At 35.6% G+C, this 18,294-nt stretch overlaps 3 protein-coding genes across 3 annotated transcripts; all 3 read right to left on the reverse strand.

Annotated features, from left to right (window-relative positions):
- Positions 1–961: 961 nt before the first annotated feature.
- On the reverse strand, positions 962–3,507 carry LOC132164687 (uncharacterized). The gene is made up of 5 exons (XM_059575235.2): positions 3,276–3,507; positions 2,923–3,176; positions 2,015–2,226; positions 1,655–1,916; positions 962–1,477 (listed from the first exon to the last, which is right to left on the reverse strand). The coding sequence occupies exons 1-5, from the start codon at positions 3,505–3,507 to the stop codon at positions 1,142–1,144; spliced, it is 1,296 nt and encodes a 431-aa protein (XP_059431218.2). The 3' UTR covers positions 962–1,141.
- Positions 3,508–7,728: 4,221 nt separating this feature from the next.
- Positions 7,729–13,389, reverse strand: LOC132163437 (TMV resistance protein N). Its single transcript, XM_088519217.1, has 5 exons — positions 12,756–13,389; positions 10,191–11,280; positions 9,782–10,078; positions 8,594–9,694; positions 7,729–8,481 (listed from the first exon to the last, which is right to left on the reverse strand). Exons 1-5 carry the CDS (start codon positions 13,262–13,264, stop codon positions 7,729–7,731), a joined length of 3,750 nt encoding a protein of 1,249 aa, XP_088375343.1. The 5' UTR covers positions 13,265–13,389.
- Positions 13,390–14,962: 1,573 nt separating this feature from the next.
- Positions 14,963–16,131, reverse strand: LOC148583999 (histidine-containing phosphotransfer protein 3-like). The gene is made up of 3 exons (XM_088519104.1): positions 15,809–16,131; positions 15,312–15,444; positions 14,963–15,190 (listed from the first exon to the last, which is right to left on the reverse strand). The coding sequence occupies exons 1-3, from the start codon at positions 15,882–15,884 to the stop codon at positions 15,088–15,090; spliced, it is 312 nt and encodes a 103-aa protein (XP_088375230.1). The 5' UTR covers positions 15,885–16,131; the 3' UTR covers positions 14,963–15,087.
- Between the last annotated feature and the right edge of the window lie 2,163 nt (positions 16,132–18,294).

The following is an 18,294-nucleotide window of genomic DNA, read 5'->3' on the forward strand; positions in this document are numbered from 1 at the left end:
ACGTGTATATATAATTAAATAATAAGATTACATGAGAGATTTTTTAAGACATTTTTAGAGGCTTTGTGTGAAGGATTTATCAAAGGTGACGACGCACAACAAATGATTCAATACATGGCAGAGGAGTTGGAGAGGTTATGGGGCAAACTTTCCCTAAGAGAAGAGGAGAAAATAAGCATCACTGTGGAAGATCAAAGATATTGCAGGCCTAGAAATGAGAGGAGAACAATGTCATCGCAGAAAAAGCAGTAAACAAGGAGGATTTTAGAACCCTAATTGCCAAAAGTCAATACGGAATTCTTGGCTCCTAGCCTATACGATATCCACAAAAACATTTTTTTCCCCTCTTTTTGACTTATGCTAAGCATTGATTTTGAACACTTTTCATTTGTATACTTGGTGGTCTTATATATAGTTAGATGCTTTATCAGTTTGATTTAAGTTCTTAATTAGTGACGTTTACTCCTTTTTCTTTCAATGATTTCAATATCAACTTCAAACGGTGAGAACGTTCTATAAATTTATTATATAGCACTCTGCCTACATTGTATCTCACCAGGTACCTACCAATCAAAGCATTCTGGATGTTAAATCAATCCCAAGAATATGGTCAGACACTTTCACTTGGTTTATATTATAACTAAAATCTCCTTCATACTATGAGTTAAATCTTCTTTGTCAATTGTCATATATGCTATGTAACAGCCGTTCAACTCTTAAATCTTTGAATGACTTCTTTCCACTCACGCATTTTTCTTTATTGCTGCTGGTTTTCCATGATCCATCTGTTTGTGTCCAAGCCAGATCCTAGCTAGAAAAATGATGCAGTTGATGCTTATGTCTCAATTAGGTTGTTGTCAGTGCTATGCTTTCAATAAAATCTGTACGATCTTATAATATAATTTGACCAGATCATGATTCTCTTTAATGTCAATATATATATGCTACTGTGAGTCTCTGACAAATCTAAGAAATGGATATTGACAAATCAAAGAAATGGATACCATGTACAGAAACAGGGACTATACCTTTCAAATTTCCAGTAACAAATGTAATGTACATATGTGTCAATTTCTGAAAAAACAAATTCAATTACCTACACAATCAACAATTTGGATGATCAGAAGAAGCTGTGACAACTTTAAGGTAAAACTTTGGCTGTACTCGGTCTATATGAAACTTGCTCCTCTCCAAGCAAAAGCGCCCTTAAAATGGCCTCGCATACACCATTGTAATACACAATCAAATGTCCACCATCTGGAACTTCATGGTACCGAATCCAGGGTAGTTTTCCTGAAACAAATCTTTGAAGCTGAAAAGGCACAACCTTATCTTCATAACCTTGCCATATGTGCACAGAGCTTTCATTTTGAGGGTATGGATTGCTTAGATCCATTGGATCAAATTCCCATTTTCCAAAAGCCAGCATAAAGTCACGACGGAGAGTATCAAAAACACCTCGTTCTCGTAACTTATCCTGTAGGTTGAAACAGAGCCTTTATTACAATCTCCATGAAACACAATACTTCTTTGTATGGATTTTGAACTCTCTGATATATATGTTATATGCTTAAACATTGTTTAGCAGAAATTTTGAATAGCACCAAAAACCTTTTTCCTTCATGTTTTTTTGCAGATGGAACATTTTAATTACCTGGGTGAGCATTGCAAACCCTGATATAGTCTTCAAAATATCTATATCTCTGTCATTAAAGAATATTGGGTTTCTTTCTAGGGTAGAAGTTGAAGGGAGCCATTTTTGAGTCACCCACCAATATAGCAATCCAGGAGCATAATTTGCAAACCTGATAGACCACTGCACAAGTTTCCACCGATGGTCCTCCCTAATCAAACTATCAGGGAGAGAAGGCCACCGGTAATTCACAACAGGGACTACAAAAGCCACACCTGCTAGCCTGGAAAATGGTTTTGAGGTAAAATGTAAAAATTGGGTCTTGACATGACTGAGCAGGAAAAAAAACAAATGAAACTAGAATTGAAGAGAGTGTTTTGCCTGTCTGGTATGTATTTAAGACAACTCCATGTGGAGTATGATCCCATTGAGACTCCAACAACATAAAACTTGGATCCCAACTGTAATTGATCAGCAAGTTCTTGAATATCATGTGCTTCACTCTTTACTGTGCGCTTTGGGTCCGGATCACTTTCTCCGTATCCAGCTCGATCAAATAGAAGAAAATATATGCCCAACTCATCTATTAGTTCCTGGAAACTAAAGCATTGTGAAATTCACCTCATTTGAAATTTTACAAGACTATATCTTTTGATAGAATAAACTGACACAGTATTGCTTCCTTGACAGGTAAGAGTATATTAGGATTCTTGAAAACCATGCATATATGTATGAATTGTGGTGATGGTTAAACAAACAAAAATAAATAAAGGATCTCTAAAAGCATAGATTGTATGGCACCTCTTGATATGCACACGAGTGTGTGACTGAAATTGCATTCAGGCCCTTTTACAGTGCTTTTCCTTTAGATTCATTCGTGTGAAGAATGGTAACTGGGTATAAGAGATAACCAAACTGATAAAGATAAGATGAAGTTGTAATTTGTATTTACATTTATCTTGTAACTACTAACTATCATCGAATTCGAAGTGTTACAGAAATCTACTATTAATACTTACCGAAAGTTTCCACTATCAATCAAGTGAGGAAATTTCAATAACAGTAAATCTTGGTTTATATATGGCATTAGAGCGATCGAAGGTCCTGAGTTCGAACCTTGTTTTCCATTAATCCACCTTCCATTTCAATTAAATAATTCATTTGACCAATATCAACCATATTTGTATCTAATTTTCTACCTAGAATAACCTAGATGCAACCCAACTGAAAATGTTTTAAAGGGTCAAATTCTCATGAAGAAGGGTTATGAGAGAGATTGAAGTATGTACTTGGGGTGCCAGAAAATTCATCTCTTTGGAGCTTCCAAGGCCGTGCACAAGAATGATCTTGTATTTAGCTTTTTCCTTGGGGACGCCTCTCTCTCTGTAAGCCAGGTACCTTCCATCTTTAAGTCTGATTCTTGATGAGGTGACAGGAGAATGCTCCGCTGCCCCACTAGTTTCTGGAGGGAGGAGCTTCTTTGCCTGATAAACCATTCCCAGAAGACCCATCAGCAACACAACTGCTGCTTTGGAAACCTTCCCTGAAGGAATATAAGGCAGATTTTGCTGATTAACATCTTTCAACTCAATCATCCCAGCAAGAAGAAAATGGTTGTTTTAAATTGTAATTAGCTGCATACCTGACACCTCTTGTGTTTTGAGTTTGAGGGGCCTCCAAATGTTATGGTTAATTCGTCTGATCCCCCTTTCTCTCTCTTTTGACTTGTAGATGGTGGCTGGTTTTTCTAAGGTATCAGCGCAGGGGTTGCATGGATTTTGACTATCTTGAACTCTCAGCCTGTAATGTTTATTACATAAAATTATTTTTCTAACTTTTGTGGAAATCCTGTGAAGGCTCTGAGGAATCGGCATTTTTGTTGGCCTTCTGTTTGCTATTATTGTTGCTCCGGTTTGTAGCTTGGATCCTCCCTTTAAAACCTTCTTCAGCAGAAAAAATATAAATTTAATCCAACCCAATAAATAACCCTCGATCTTCAAGAAAAACAGAAAGCAAAATTGAATTTTCAATGTCACTACTCACTACAAACTTTTCCAGAGTCTAGCCATTTTCCGCTCAAAGTTTCAGAGAGGGAAGAGTTGAAAAGCACCTGAGATTGAAGGAGGTGAAGCGCAGATCAAAGTTTCAGAGACGAGAAATGAAAATGGAAATAAAGAAGGCGGGAGACGACATTATGTTTTAGCGTTGCACGTGCTGTCGATGTGGCGTGTCCCAGTGAGAGAAGAAAAAAAAAACAAATTGTAAATCAAAATTGGAGAGGTTTTCTCAGAGGAATCTTTTAATGGAATATTCCATTTTAATGGAATATTTTAGTTGAAAGTAGTGTGAACATCGGTGGTATCTAAGCATGAAGTAGCATATCCCAATTCTTTTATCACACACTACTCTCACTAGAATATCCAAACCTAACATTCCTTATTACGTTAAAATTTGACATGTACTATGTTTTCTTCTGGGATTAATATTGTATCATGTCATGAGGTTTAACAGTTAAAGATGGTGTGCATTTAGGACCGTAATCGAGTCGGGTATTAAATGCTTAAAGTTAATTTGTTTAATTTTGTTTGAAATACGAGTCAAACTTGAGTGATTACTTCCATTTTTTTTTTATTGTTAATGAGTTGCTTAATTAACTTAATCATTCTTTTGTTTATGTTTTCGTTTCTTTAAATCCATGTTAATCTTAGTTATTTAATTATTGTTAAGATTTTATTATTTTGAGTTAATTGCATAAATTTATTTTTATTTATAAACTTATAAAAATTAACTTCTCTAATTTTGTATATATATATATATATATATCATGAGAAGGACTATTTATTATATATCATATAACCTTACCTAAAATTCTTAAGAATTTGAGATTAATAACATTCACAAGAACACAAATGCCCCATTTTTTTACCGACAAGAACAAATGCTCAATACAAAATTTTAAATTCAAGGAAGGGGGCCCTAGATCCAACTATTACAAACTTAAGAGCACCAGCATTAGAATAGACAACAGAATGAATTTGTCTGTAAAAAAAGAGGAAAGACAAAATAACCATGAGTTAATGAGTGGATAAACCAAACTATGATTAAATAAAGGGTTAAATACTAAATTAGTCCCTAGGGTTTCACAACTTTATTTTTTCCCCCTTGGGTTTTCATTTTTATCACAGGAGGTCCCTGTGGTTTTGATAAGTGACCAAATTAGTCCATCCGTTAGTTGACCGTTAAACTGGACACGTGGACCAATCAGACGTCGACATGTGGCACATATATTAATTTTTTTTTAATTAAAAAAAATGTTTTTTTTTAAAAAAAAAATTAAAAAAAATATATTAAAAAAAAAAAAAAAAAAAAAGAAAAATCGGAAAAAACTGGCCACCCCCTTGGCAATTTGGGGGTGGCTCGGCCACCCCCTTTGGCCATGGGGGTGGCCAGGCCACCCCCATCTGGCCGGATGGGGGTGGCCGAGCCACCCCCTGGGCACCAGGGGGTGGCTCGGCCACCCCCTTGGGCCCCAAGGGGGTGGCCGAAACCACCCCCGGTTCCCACTGGGGGTGGCTCGGCCACCCCCATCCGGCCAGATGGGGGTGGCCTGGCCACCCCCATGGCCAAAGGGGGTGGCCGAGCCACCCCCAAATTGCCAAGGGGGTGGCTCGGCCACCCCCAGTTTTTTCCGATTTTTTTTTTTTTTTTTTTTTTTTAATATATTTTTTTAAAAAAAAAACATTTTTTTTAATTAAAAAAAAATTAAAAAAAAAAATTAATATATGTGCCACATGTCGACGTCTGATTGGTCCACGTGTCCAGTTTAACGGTCAACTAACGGTCAACTAACGGATGGATTAATTTGGTCACTTATCAAAACCACAGGGACCTCCTGTGATAAAAATGAAAACCCAAGGGGGAAAAAATAAAGTTGTGAAACCCTAGGGACTAATTTAGTATTTAACCCTTAAATAAAACCCCTCATAAATATGGTAATATAAAGCCCTTTTCTTCTCTAAGTAATGAATTGTGAAGACAGAAAATAAAACCAGCATCAGCCCTTCACATGTTTGGATCCAACAAAAGCTCTTTTTGACAAACAAGTGAAAGTATCCTATGGTGTCAAGGACTGTTCTCAACATCACCTTGCTAACAACAAACAAATAACCCAAACCTATATGCCTTCTCCTACACTGGCAGTAATTCAAAACTTGGCAATGATTTGATATGGAAAATTGTGTAAACAAGCAAACATGATGAAGATGAAGAATTTGACTTATATATTAAAATTATAAGAGTTACCAGTATGACATGAATGACAGAGTCACAGCAGGTGGGGATTCAAATCATATATAAGTGAATGAATCTACTTGTTGGCAGCAAGGTAGACTCTACAGCAACTCCAATACATCCTCCAGAGTCCATTAGCCCTGCATGTTATAAGCAGTAAAACTTGTACATTGGAGTCTTAAGGTAAAGCACCAATGGAAATAGGAACTCCAGACTATTGTATACCTCAGGTAAGTCTGATGCTAAATGATGTTCTAATGGCAATGTGTGGATGAATGGCATTATCAAATCAGGTTTCAAAATATCTCTTAGTCCCAAGCCTAGCCAACAAAAGCAAAGACAAAAATTAAATCCATATGTTAACAAAAAGTAAAAATACATAACAGTATGAGTACAACCTACTTCACCATGTATCCATATTAAGTTATTCACATATCCTATTTTCTGGTTTTCCAAAAAATTTAATCTAATTACACTACCAGATCAGTGAACAAGAAGCCGACCAATATAAATGATCTGGCCAACAAGGCATACCATAGAAAACCAACATCCTGCAACTACCTTTATAAATCTACTGCCAGTACCAGTTCATACTCTTTCCAATATAAATCACTACTTTAACAATCTAAAACCGTGAATCATATGGCACAAGCAAAAGCATCTGTAATATATATAATAGAGAAGAAAGAAATGCATAAGGGACTATGATGACAAAAATTGCTTCTTCTTTTTTTATCTGTAAGTTAGGCACATACACCCATTGACAATGGTAGAAGATGCAATTTGAGCTACAACACATTGGTATGAACAGACTAGCTTATTAGGTGATTTAGCTCCGATTTAGTTTTTTATTTAACATAATCCAAATTTCTCCATTATTTTTTTTGGAAGTTTTAACATCTGCATAGCAGTAGAGTGAATTGGCATTTTGGCAATCATTTTTTGAATGCAAAAGTCTTAAAGAAGCTTGACAGGGGTTTTTAGCAACAAGATTTCAGGAAGTGGCTTAAGAAACTGAGGAATGGCATCTAAAGACTCACCAAAGAGTGCTGGAATACCGCCAAAGACTTCTTTTATGCTCTATTCGCAATAAGAACACCCAAAAAGCACCATAGAGACATTTTATTAAAAACCAGGTACTAATGCTGAATGTCACACTTTGTAAAAGAAAACTAAGAAAGTAAATGACATGGAAGTTGGAACCAGGTACTAATGCTGAATGTCACACTTTGTAAAAGAAAACGAAGAAAGTAAATGACATGGAAGTTGGAACCAGGGAAGTTTATTGAGCTGGTTCGAGAAATTTGACAATAATAAATAAAATAAACAAAGAAAGAATTAACAGAGAGAAACACGAGGAAAAAAAAAAAGACATCGAAAAATCAGAATATTATCATTGTCTTAAATCTAAGAAAACTTAAAATACTTTGAATTCCTAGAAACTTTGTGAGCAACGAAACAGAAAGAAACGAATGAAGAAAGAGGAAAATAGCAACACAAACCCATATCACCATCAACACCAAAACAAGAAAAAAAATCACCAAATATAAAAAAATAAGCCTAAAATCAAATAGACGAGAGAGAGAGAGAGAGAGAGAGAGAGAGAGAGAATGGGTAAAATTAGAAACGCACCACTAGAACTCTTGTACAGTATCCAAGTTGTAGAGCTGCGGATTGAGGTGCCTCTGTGTTCGCTCGTCATTCGTGCGCTTATCTTCTCCTTTTCTTTGTCAGTTCGCCTCTAATCCTTTGGGATGGAAACGTCAACGTTTTTTGTTTTCCCTTAATGCCCATTAACCTGTTTCCTATGAGGCTAATTTTACACCATGGATTTCTTTCAAAGGAGCCTGAGCATAAACCGACCCAATTGATTCATATGCTACAACATTACATTCAATAGGGACAACATTACATTTAATAGGGCCGTTGACGATGAGAAATGGCCAAAAATGTTTGTACAAAAGAGAAAAATAATTCTCATAACTTTTGAAACCCAAAGCACGTGGAGAAATGGTGTTGAGAAGTTGGAACAACTCGGAAAAATCATGCTCATCATGGCGTACTAAACGCGCCCCACACTCCTTTACCTCAACATTCAGGTTGTCTGTTGTAATTGAAGCCTTAATGGATCCACATCTATTCTCCAAACTTCTCAGTAATAACAAGTCAGCTGGTATATACACCCAAAATCCGTTTCGTTCAACAGAAGGGACTCCAGGGGCACAAAGGACAAAGGGTTTTTTAACATCAATTCCATTGACTTGAAATTGACAAACAAAGTAGGGAAAATTACTATTACTACCATCGAATGCTGTAGAATTCGAATTCCCCTTCCGCTTATCCACCTTTCGTTTTCTGCTCTTTCTTGGACGAGTACTGTGAGGCTCATGAAATTCATAAACAATAAAAAGAGCATACCCCTTCCACTCCATATCTGAGCCCAAATCTGAATGCAATTGAATTGTTCCAAACGAATTAGTGTTTTTATCGTTGAACCACTCTGGGATTCCTGATCCCATCAACGCAGGGCCGCACACTATAGGATAAAAACCTTCCAACTGTAAAATAAAAACCCAAGAGAGAAAAATGTTAAGCTATATATTACAAAACAATATAATAACTTAAGTTAGTGCATGTGTTAAAAAAGGGATCAATATATAAGAGACTCACACGAACTTCACTCCATAAAAGACTTTGTGGATGCAAATGGAAGATCTTGAAGGGTTTTCCATCATAATCAATATAAGCTTGCACAAAAGATCCATCAATGCTCCTTAATTTTTCATTTGAACTCCCCCACATCTCCATTTGCTTATTATAAAACAACTTCAGCGCTGGACAATTTCTTACACTCAATTCTGTTAAATTTAATGGAAGCTTGGGCAATACTTGAAGCCGATGACAATCATCCAACTCAAGTGCATAAAGGCTAGAAAGTTGAGCCAGACTATCTGGTATTCTCGTAAATTTGTTCCCACTCAGACTTAAAGAAGAAAGTGAGGATAGGCAACTAAGATCATTGGAGATCGCTCCATCCAATAGGTTGCAATAACTCAAATATAGACATAGAAGATTCGAAAGTTGCCAAACACTGTATGGTATTCTCGTAAATTTGTTCCCAGACAAATTTAAATTAGAAAGTGAGGATAAGCAATTAAGATCACTAGGAATTGCTCCGTCTGATAGGTTGCAATAACTCAAATCTAGCGTTTCAAGACTGGAAAGTTGCCAAGCACTGTATGGTATTCTTGTAAATTTGTTCCCACTTAGCTTTAAAGAACAAAGTGAGGATAAGCAATTAAGATCACTAGGAATTGCTCCATCTGATAGGTTAAGATAACTCAAATCTAGTTCTCTTAAAGAGCTTAAACATGAGAATGAATTTGGGAGCAAAAGACTTATCATGGGATTTGGTCCACTACCTATCGCAAGTTTCCTTGTAGCACTTCCACCTACATAAAGGCCCTTTAGACATTCTATGCCACTCAACAGGTTCTTTGGGATTTTCTTTAGTCTTGAGCAATGAGATATATCGAGACATACAAGAGACGATAAGCTGATCATCTCGTCAGGAAGTCTCTTAAGACGTTCACAACCTCGTAGATACAAACATTTAAGCCGTTTAAGAAATCCAATGGACGGGTGGACTTTACACAAACTTGTACAAGACTCAAGCTCTAGTTGCTCAAGATTTGGGACTCCACTCAAGTCTGGTGTTTTGATTAAATTTTTAGAGTAGCTCAGGCAAATACATTTCAATTTGTCAAAATTCTGTTATAGAAGACCAATAAATAGTTAGATAAAATGAACAAGATTAAAAGGAAGAAGAAAATACATTTGTAGAAGCCAAAATCTTACCTTCCTTCCATCCCACAATTGTTTGATGCAGCTATTAGGCATTGTGAGCTCAACAAGCTTGTTTGATTGGAAACTGGCCGGCAAGGATTCTAAAGGATATCCCAACCATTCCATAATGCATAACTCATTGCTTAGCATGAAATTCGAAGGATCTCCATGCCATTCCAGCATTGTATAGTATAGAGGGTTAATTTGAAGCATTTTCAATTCTTTCATCTTTGAGAAGGCTTCAACATTTAGTCGCTCTTGTTTATGTACACAAAAATTTAGGGCAATGCCTTTAATTGCATCAGTTCCCTATTAACCAAGAAAAATTAAATTAGTGTGGTGGAAATATTTTACAAATGCTTAAAATAATCAGCATAAAAAATATATTTCTCTATGTTTGTATCTAGAATAATCCACTTACAGTATCATTTTTCAATACGTGAAGGACATCCTCATAATGCCACAATCTACTACGTTCACCAAGCTTCTTAGTAGATTTGCAAGAAACTATTTCTTGACCCATTTTTTGTAACAAATCATGCATCCTCAAACTATCCTCTTTGATGGTTATGAGAGATTTGTCCACAAGAACTTCGATATTGATGTTGGGATGGTAACCAAAACTTTCTAGTTTGTGTATGGTCCCATGTATGTATGCTCCATTGAAGAAACATGCAATATCTAAAAACAATTGTTTCTGCAATTCCTCCAATCCATTAAAACTTATTTCAAGTATATCCAAAATTTCTGCGTTAGGATATTCTTTTAGTAAATCTTTGGCACTTTTCCATGCATCCATTCTTCTACCAAATAAGAAGGAACCAAAAACTTCAAGAGCTATTGGAAGGCCTTGAGCATAATTCACAATATCCATAGACAATTGCACATAATTTTCTTCAGGATGGGATTTCTTGAAGGCTTTCCAACTAAAGAGTTGTAAAGCTTCAGCATCATTCAGCTTCTTAACCTCATAGGTTTTATCAACAAAAATGTTTAGCAAATGTCGATCTCTGCTTGTTATAATGATTCTACTCCCTGGACCAAACCAATCATGGCTCCCTGCTAATGCTTCTAGTTGTTTTACTCCATCCACATTGTCAAGAACAATAAAAACCTTTTTACTTTGTAGACTGCTCGCTATCACTCTGCTTGCCCCATAGTCATTCCGTATATTTATTTCTCTTTCCATGAGAATATCATAAATAAGTTGTTTTTGTAAATAAAGTAAACCATGAGTTCTGGTTTCTTCTCTGATATTAGCAATATAACAACTAGCTTCAAATTGATGAGAAACTCTTTCATAAATGATTTTTGACAGAGTTGTCTTCCCAACTCCACCCATTCCATAAATCCCTAAAAGGCGAACATCATCAAATCCCATACTAAGTAAGGTCATCATTTCCTCCACACGAGATTCTATTCCAACAAAACCCTTGAAAAAATTTGAGAAGTTACGAGTCAATCCATTAAGTATCCTTCTACTAATTTCTTTGACAACTATTGATTCGTGCCTGTAGAAAAGATGGGCCAATATAGCCATGGAGAGTCAACACGCTTAATAATATTGTACAATGTTGAGCTTCATTCAGCAAAGAAATGAAAAAAAAAAATCTTAATTTATGATGTAGCACCACAATTAAGGTTTGATTAGCTTGGTTCCTCGTATGGTCTAATAAAAAGCCTTGTGCTTTTCACTAGACTATAAAAAGTTCAATGGTTAAGTGTGCCTAATTTTATCTTTGATTATTGGTATGCTTCTTGTATTCCCTTTTCCACAGTTTTTATTTTTATTTTTATTTTTTTTTAATTTCAAAATTATATAAAGATATCACAAATAGATCAATTAAATATATGGAAAAACTTCAGTTACCACCCTTGATCTTTCACCACTTTTGCAATATGTGGGAAAACTTCATTCAGTTATTTGATGAGTAAAATTCCCAAAACACTCAAAGATGTTTACAAAATTTACAAAAATACCTTGAATTAAACTAGTTATTTTGGAGATTTTACTTTCTCCGTTAGAATTTAACGATGAATTTGGATAGGAATGTTAGCATTACAAACTTCTAAAAGATTGTTACCCTAAATTGACACTTTTTAAGGGTATGATTACAAATGTTATGAAATATCAAGGTGGTAAGTGAAGTTTTTCCTAAATATGTTTACTAGATAATGCTGATTTTGTTAACCAATGCAATTATGCAGGAAATGTAAATTTGTGAGACAATGATAGAGGCTAAAAAGATTATTCATTGTCCATGGTCATATATGGTTGTGTGGATGATTAATTAGAAACGCCAAATGGCATTTTAATCCAAAATTTATGGATTTTAACTCCCTCCAAATATTGTTTATTAGTAAGATGTAATTTGACCATGTCACCGTTGTTATGTGTTCTTGATTTGTTATGAGTAGTGTTCAATTTTATTTTTTGTTATAAATCTCGTTACTATGTTAATTACTTTAGCTATATATATATATATATATATTCAAATTCTTCATGAGGTCATTGTTGCTTGTGGTACTTTTTCTACGAAATCTTTTTATGATGAAGATGATGATGTCAATATATGATTTAGCTAGACCCAAAAGAAAAAGAAATATATATATATATAAAGGATAAGAAAGATCGATGCTTCTGCCACTAGAAAAATACACACACACACACACATATATATATATATATATATATATATAGGATTGTTGGTGAGGAAAAAAAAAACGAATAGAAATTTCTTTAATTGGAGAAGTTGGCAGAAATTAAATTTTCCCAAAGTGCAAACAAATAGAAATTAAGTTGCTGTCATTCTGTTTGACGAGGAAATTAAATAAAATTTGTCATGTTAATCCATGAGAGACTCCGCAAGTTTTAGTGTAGCAAAATTATGATGGTGACACTAATTTCAAACAAAATTTGATTATTTTGCAGAAATTTTCAACTTATTACTCACACTAAAAGAATTAGAAAAGACGTTAATGTTACCCATCATGTAGATGCCATCCGGAGATATTGCCCACTTCTCTCAAAGCAGCTCTCCACTTTTGCATCATCTGATTGTCAACCTTGGGATCTTTTTCATTCCTACCAAAAGCTTCTGCAAAAGTCCCCGTCTGGTTTCTTACGTCGGAAGGATCCACATGGTAAAAAATGGGCAAAATTCTCCCCGTGCCTCTCATACATTCGAGAATCTTGGAAAGTTCTATGAGACACCATCTAGAGGAAGCATAGTTTGGAGAGATAACAAGGATCGCGTACATGGATTCTTGTATTGCTTTCAAGAGCTCCTTAGAAACATATTTTCCTCGCTCGAGCTTTTCATTGTCTCTAAAAATGAGAATGCCTCTCTGAATCAAAGCAGTATATAAATGATCCGTAAAACTCTTGCGAGTGTCTTTCCCGTAAAAACTGAGGAAAACATCATATCCCCGTGGAGATGTTGAAGAAGAAGACGAAGAGACTATGTGAGTACTCGTCGACGCCATTGAAGACATACAAGCTTGTTTAATGCAATGCCTTCTCTTTTTTTGCAAGTAGTTGATGCCAAAAACGAAAAAAACACACCAACAAACTAAAGCAAAACCAACATTTTTTTAAAAGCAATGATATAATTTGCAGATTTTGAGAATAGGCTGGATCAGTTTCTGTAACAAGCTTCTGGGTATTGTTTATATTGAAAAGCCTTTCCGCGTTAATTGTGAAAAAGCGGTCAACATATCATTAATGCTCACCATTAATGCTCCCTCGCTTGTCCACGAAAGTAGTTGGATTCGGGGTCCACCAATGAAGGCAATTAATTTGGCATACATGAAGTTTCATGAAAATTCGAAGTGCTTTACGTAACTCCAAGGCTGTGTTTGGCAATGAAATGAAAAAATAGATTAGAAAGGTATCATAGTAAATTTGATTGATTAAAAAAAAAAAAAAAAAAAAAAGTAAAAATATTTTGTGTAAAGAAGTGAAAAAAATTTATTTTGTAGTAATTTTTTTATTTAAATAACAGTAAAAAGTGATTAATGTGATGTAAAAAGTAAAAATATTAGAGTTAATTTTAAGAATTTTTTTTTTTAATTTTTGGGTCCAATCCGATCCGGCCCTTTACCAAACACGGCTCAAAAGATCCTCTCAAGGAAGCTTTACCTCACTCCAAATGATGCTCTAAAGGAAACTTTGAAATGGCTGGAGAGAACCGGATAGACCAAATAAGAGGATAAAATGATTTTTAAAAAATTGAAAAGACTATTTTGTCCTCCTATGTTATACTAACTTGTTTCAACTATGATAGTTTCAACTTGGCTACCATGCTTACTCTATAATCAGTATTCATAAATATTTTCGAAGTAGGATCACAAATAGTTTTAGGTGGTTGGGATGGTCGTCAGTCTCATGTTAGGCTCATAGTAGCTACACAATTAAATCATATCATATAAGGAATAGCACAACAAGATAATAAGAAAATGGGAAATTACACTTACTCTACTCAATTTATCCCCATATTTGCAATGAATCTTGGATCTTTCATTTTTGTTAATGTACGTATCGAAAGATTGCAATGTCCCTTCCAAAAAGTATGTGATCTTGATGTTGATATAACACATTAATAAATTATGTCACTTTTCTAGTAACAGATGTGATTAACAATTTTTTACACGATTCATAAAATAACCCAATACAAAATTATCAAACATTCTTTGTGAAAGTTATTGACTTACAGTTGATATCTGCCTACGTACCAAACATTCTTGTAAAAGTATCATTGGCTTTCAGTTGTTTTCTGCCTGCCTACCCAACATTCTTATAAAAGTATTCTCAGTGTCCAACATCCAAAGTACAAACAAACGAATGGGAACGAAATCATTTTAATATTTAATTAATTGGTTCAAAATGATATATGGCTTCATTGTTCTACTTTTGCTAGTGATTTCTGGACGACTGGAGGTTAATTTTTCTTGCTTTGATGGGGTTTTTGCTTTTCAAAGTTGAGAGAACCAATGTCAGCTAAGGAAAAAAAAAAACAAAAAACACCAAGGGGGTGTTTGGCAAAAGTGTTCAGCCAGCCTAGACACTGTAGATTATCGGTATAAGTGCATTTTAATAAAATAATCCTCATAAACCTGATGTACAATTACCCTATTAGCCTTTACTTTTTTTTTCTGACAAATTCTAGCGCTTTGATTTCTCTTCGGGTTCGTTTGGCAACGGTGTTGTGCCTAGACACTGTTCACCTTTTGACTGGTTGCCAATGTTGACCAGCAAACTTTGGATTTTCAACTTCAATATTGGGGGAAATTTGACCATATTGTCCTTCTCTTTCTCTTCACACCTCGACACTCACTTCACTGCCCCCACAGAACTCACTACTGCCCTTGAACTGATGAACATGGGCATCTACCTGTTTGAAATCCACAATTTTCTGTTCTCTACACAAGTGGAAAAGAATTCAATGATAATTTTCTCCTATAAGTGAAGTACTTTCCTTCTCCCAAAACATACAAAATCAACTTTTCTTCAAAATCAACCACATCAATAAGAAACACTCACAGAGCTCTGGCCATGTTGAGGAGCTTCTCAGAATCCTCAAAGAAAATCGACACAACCTCAACCACAAAATTTGGGCTTGTTCTCATCTTGCACTGGTCGTCCAAAAATCCCTTTTCACCACCAACAAAAACCCCTCATTTAGAATTGCTCTAACGCCCAAAAAAATTGAAAGAAAGAAGAAAAGAGATCAGTTTAAATTCCGTTTGCTTCAATGGAAAAAACGGCTAATTTTCCGGGAAAACTTCAAAGCCTCCATGTGTTTTTGATCAAGTTTAAGCCTTTCAATATGGAAAATTCATAGCACGTCTTCAATTATCTTCTGGGCAGTATCTAGTAGTCACTCTATTCCTCCGGGCAAAACTAATCCAATTAAAAAAATACCAAAATCCTAGAAAAAAATAATAATAATAATAATAATCCTAAGAAACAAACAGAGGCTTCACAAAACAAACCCACCTAGAGGTCCACTTCACCCAATCATATTTTGAACAATCTCTAAAAAAAACTGCCCTCTTTACGCAGAAAAGCAGTGTGTTCAAGTAACTGCCTCCGCAACTGGCTCATAACGTCCATTGTCGCTTTCTGCTCCAACTGTGACTTTTATCAGTCGCCAAGAATGACCACAAAACGATGCGTGGCACTGAACCAGACCTCAATCTCACAAAGTCGGAGGGTTTTGGCAAAGGTTGGCTTTGGAGAAGACTCTGTGAGGGAGATAGAGACCGTGCGCTGGAAAAGGAAATAAAAGGGTAAAAATGTAATTTTAAAAATTGAGTTTGATGGATCACGTGTTGGAAGGCACCATTACCGAAATTGCACAGGGTCTAGGTGGGCACATTCCTTCTCCTTCTGTCCACTACTTGTCCAGCACTTCTTGTTGGAGACTAGCTACTACCGGCAAATGTTTGCCTTGGAATATTAGTTTGCGTCAAAAAGTGTACTTTTTTATTTTATTTTATTATAAACTTAAACTTTTAGATAATCAAAACTATTATCAGAAGAGCTGTTCTAATAGTTGACCAGAGGGATAGGGATAGGGATAGGGATAGGGATAGGGGTAAGGGTAGGGGTAGGAGTAGGAGTAAGGGTAGGAGTAGAAGTGGGTAGATTATTCGATTATCAATTACCGACCGCTTACTGAATTTGACCGAGCCGATATTAACCTCAACCGATAGTTATCGGTTGATAATCAATTAAAAATTTTATACCAATAGTCTTATTGGTCGGTAATCGGTTAGTTAAAATTTAGTTATCGAGAACCGATATACTCGATAAGAAACCAATAGTAGGGGTATAAATGTAATTCTTAATTTTTTTATTGAAACCCAAACGACGTCGTTTTAGTTTCAATATATATACCTCACTTTTCCCCTAACCCTAACTCCCTGTTGCCCCCCATCTGCTCTCTCAACTCGACGTCGCCTGTCTCACCCTCAGCTATCTCCTCTCTCACTCTCTTGCACGCCCCTCTCACTCTCTCGCAGGATGACGTGGTGCGACTCCAGTTGCGGGTGGTGCAGCTTTAGAGCTTCGTGGTCGTGGGTTGTCGTGACATCATGAGTCCGTGACGTCTTGAGGTTTACCAATTACAAGTTTGAATTGGTGTTTGGATTGAGTTCTATTTGGGTGGAAAAATATATACAAATTAGATTGAGTTTAAACAAAAATTTGTTGGTTGATTTTTGGGTATTTGAGTTCGGACCGATTGAAGCTTAAAAACCAGATTTAATCAAAATAAAAAGCCCACGAAAACTGGTTTAATCGAACCATTTTAATCGATTACCGATTTAACCAAAATTTTCGAATAAATTTTTATCGGTCGGTAATCAGAAATTGGTAAAATCGGACCGTTATGACCGATAACCATCCCTAGATAGGGGACAGAGCGAGCCAGTGGATATATATATATATATATCCCCTGGCTCAGTTTTAATACATTATTTTAAAAATTGAACCGGTTCAGTTTGACGTCGTCTCTTCCTTCTCTCTAAACGACGGAAACAACATCTCTTCCTCTAAGGCATGCTCTGTCTCTCTCTCTCTCTCTCTTTTCGTTTTTGATCTCTACGGTTTTTATCTCTCTTTTTCCTCTTCTTCCAACGTTTTCCTCGTTTTCTCTCTCTTTTTCTATCTCTCTGTTTTTAGGGTTTTCTATTTCTCTGTTTCAAAATTTAACCAGTTCCAATCCCAGCCTCTTTAGGATTTTCTCCACCGATTTCAATTTCTAATTAATCCCAACTCTCTAGGATTCTCTCCACCGACTTCAATCTCTATATAACTCAACCTGCAAATAGGGTTTTCACCACTCTCCACTGTCTCTTGATATCGGTATCAGGTTTGTTTCTTTGTATCTTTACATTATGTCAACCTTTTGTATCTTCACATTTTCTTTACGTTATTGTGTTCAAAATGGGTTTATATATTAAATTTGTGTTCTATTACTGAGAGTTTATTATTCTTATGCTTGCTTATAACTCCCTCGAGCTCAGCAGAGCACAATTTCTTCTTTTTAGTTCACACCTAAACAACCTCATAACAGTCGTAATAACTGAACCTCTAAGCACTTTGTCAGTACAAAATTGCCCAAATCAGAGTTAGTACTGGTAGCCTTGCTGTACACTGATGTTGTGGTAGGTTCCTCCCGCTCTGCAGCCACTATACTCCTAATTCCCTCACCTAAGTATTCTGATTCTATATTTTCCCAATTCTGTATTCTGTATTAATTAATATATATGATTAAGTATTCTGTATTTTCCTAATTCTGTTTGATTAATACTTATCTGGTTGTCTAAATTCACAACACGTACATATTCTTAAATCACATGTTCATACTTACGGCCAAAAATAATTATTCAACAAAAGAGAAAACTCATCTTAGGACAAGATCAATGAATAGTCCGGGCATATGAGAATGATGTAGGACAAAGGACTTTGTATAACCTAGGATATACCTATTACTCTGTTTTTCTAATGGTTAATGGGA

The sequence above is a fragment of the Corylus avellana genome, chromosome 8 (assembly GCF_965113065.1).
Source record: "Corylus avellana chromosome 8, dhCorAvel1.hap1.2, whole genome shotgun sequence".
NCBI classification, from domain to species: domain Eukaryota; kingdom Viridiplantae; phylum Streptophyta; class Magnoliopsida; order Fagales; family Betulaceae; genus Corylus; species Corylus avellana.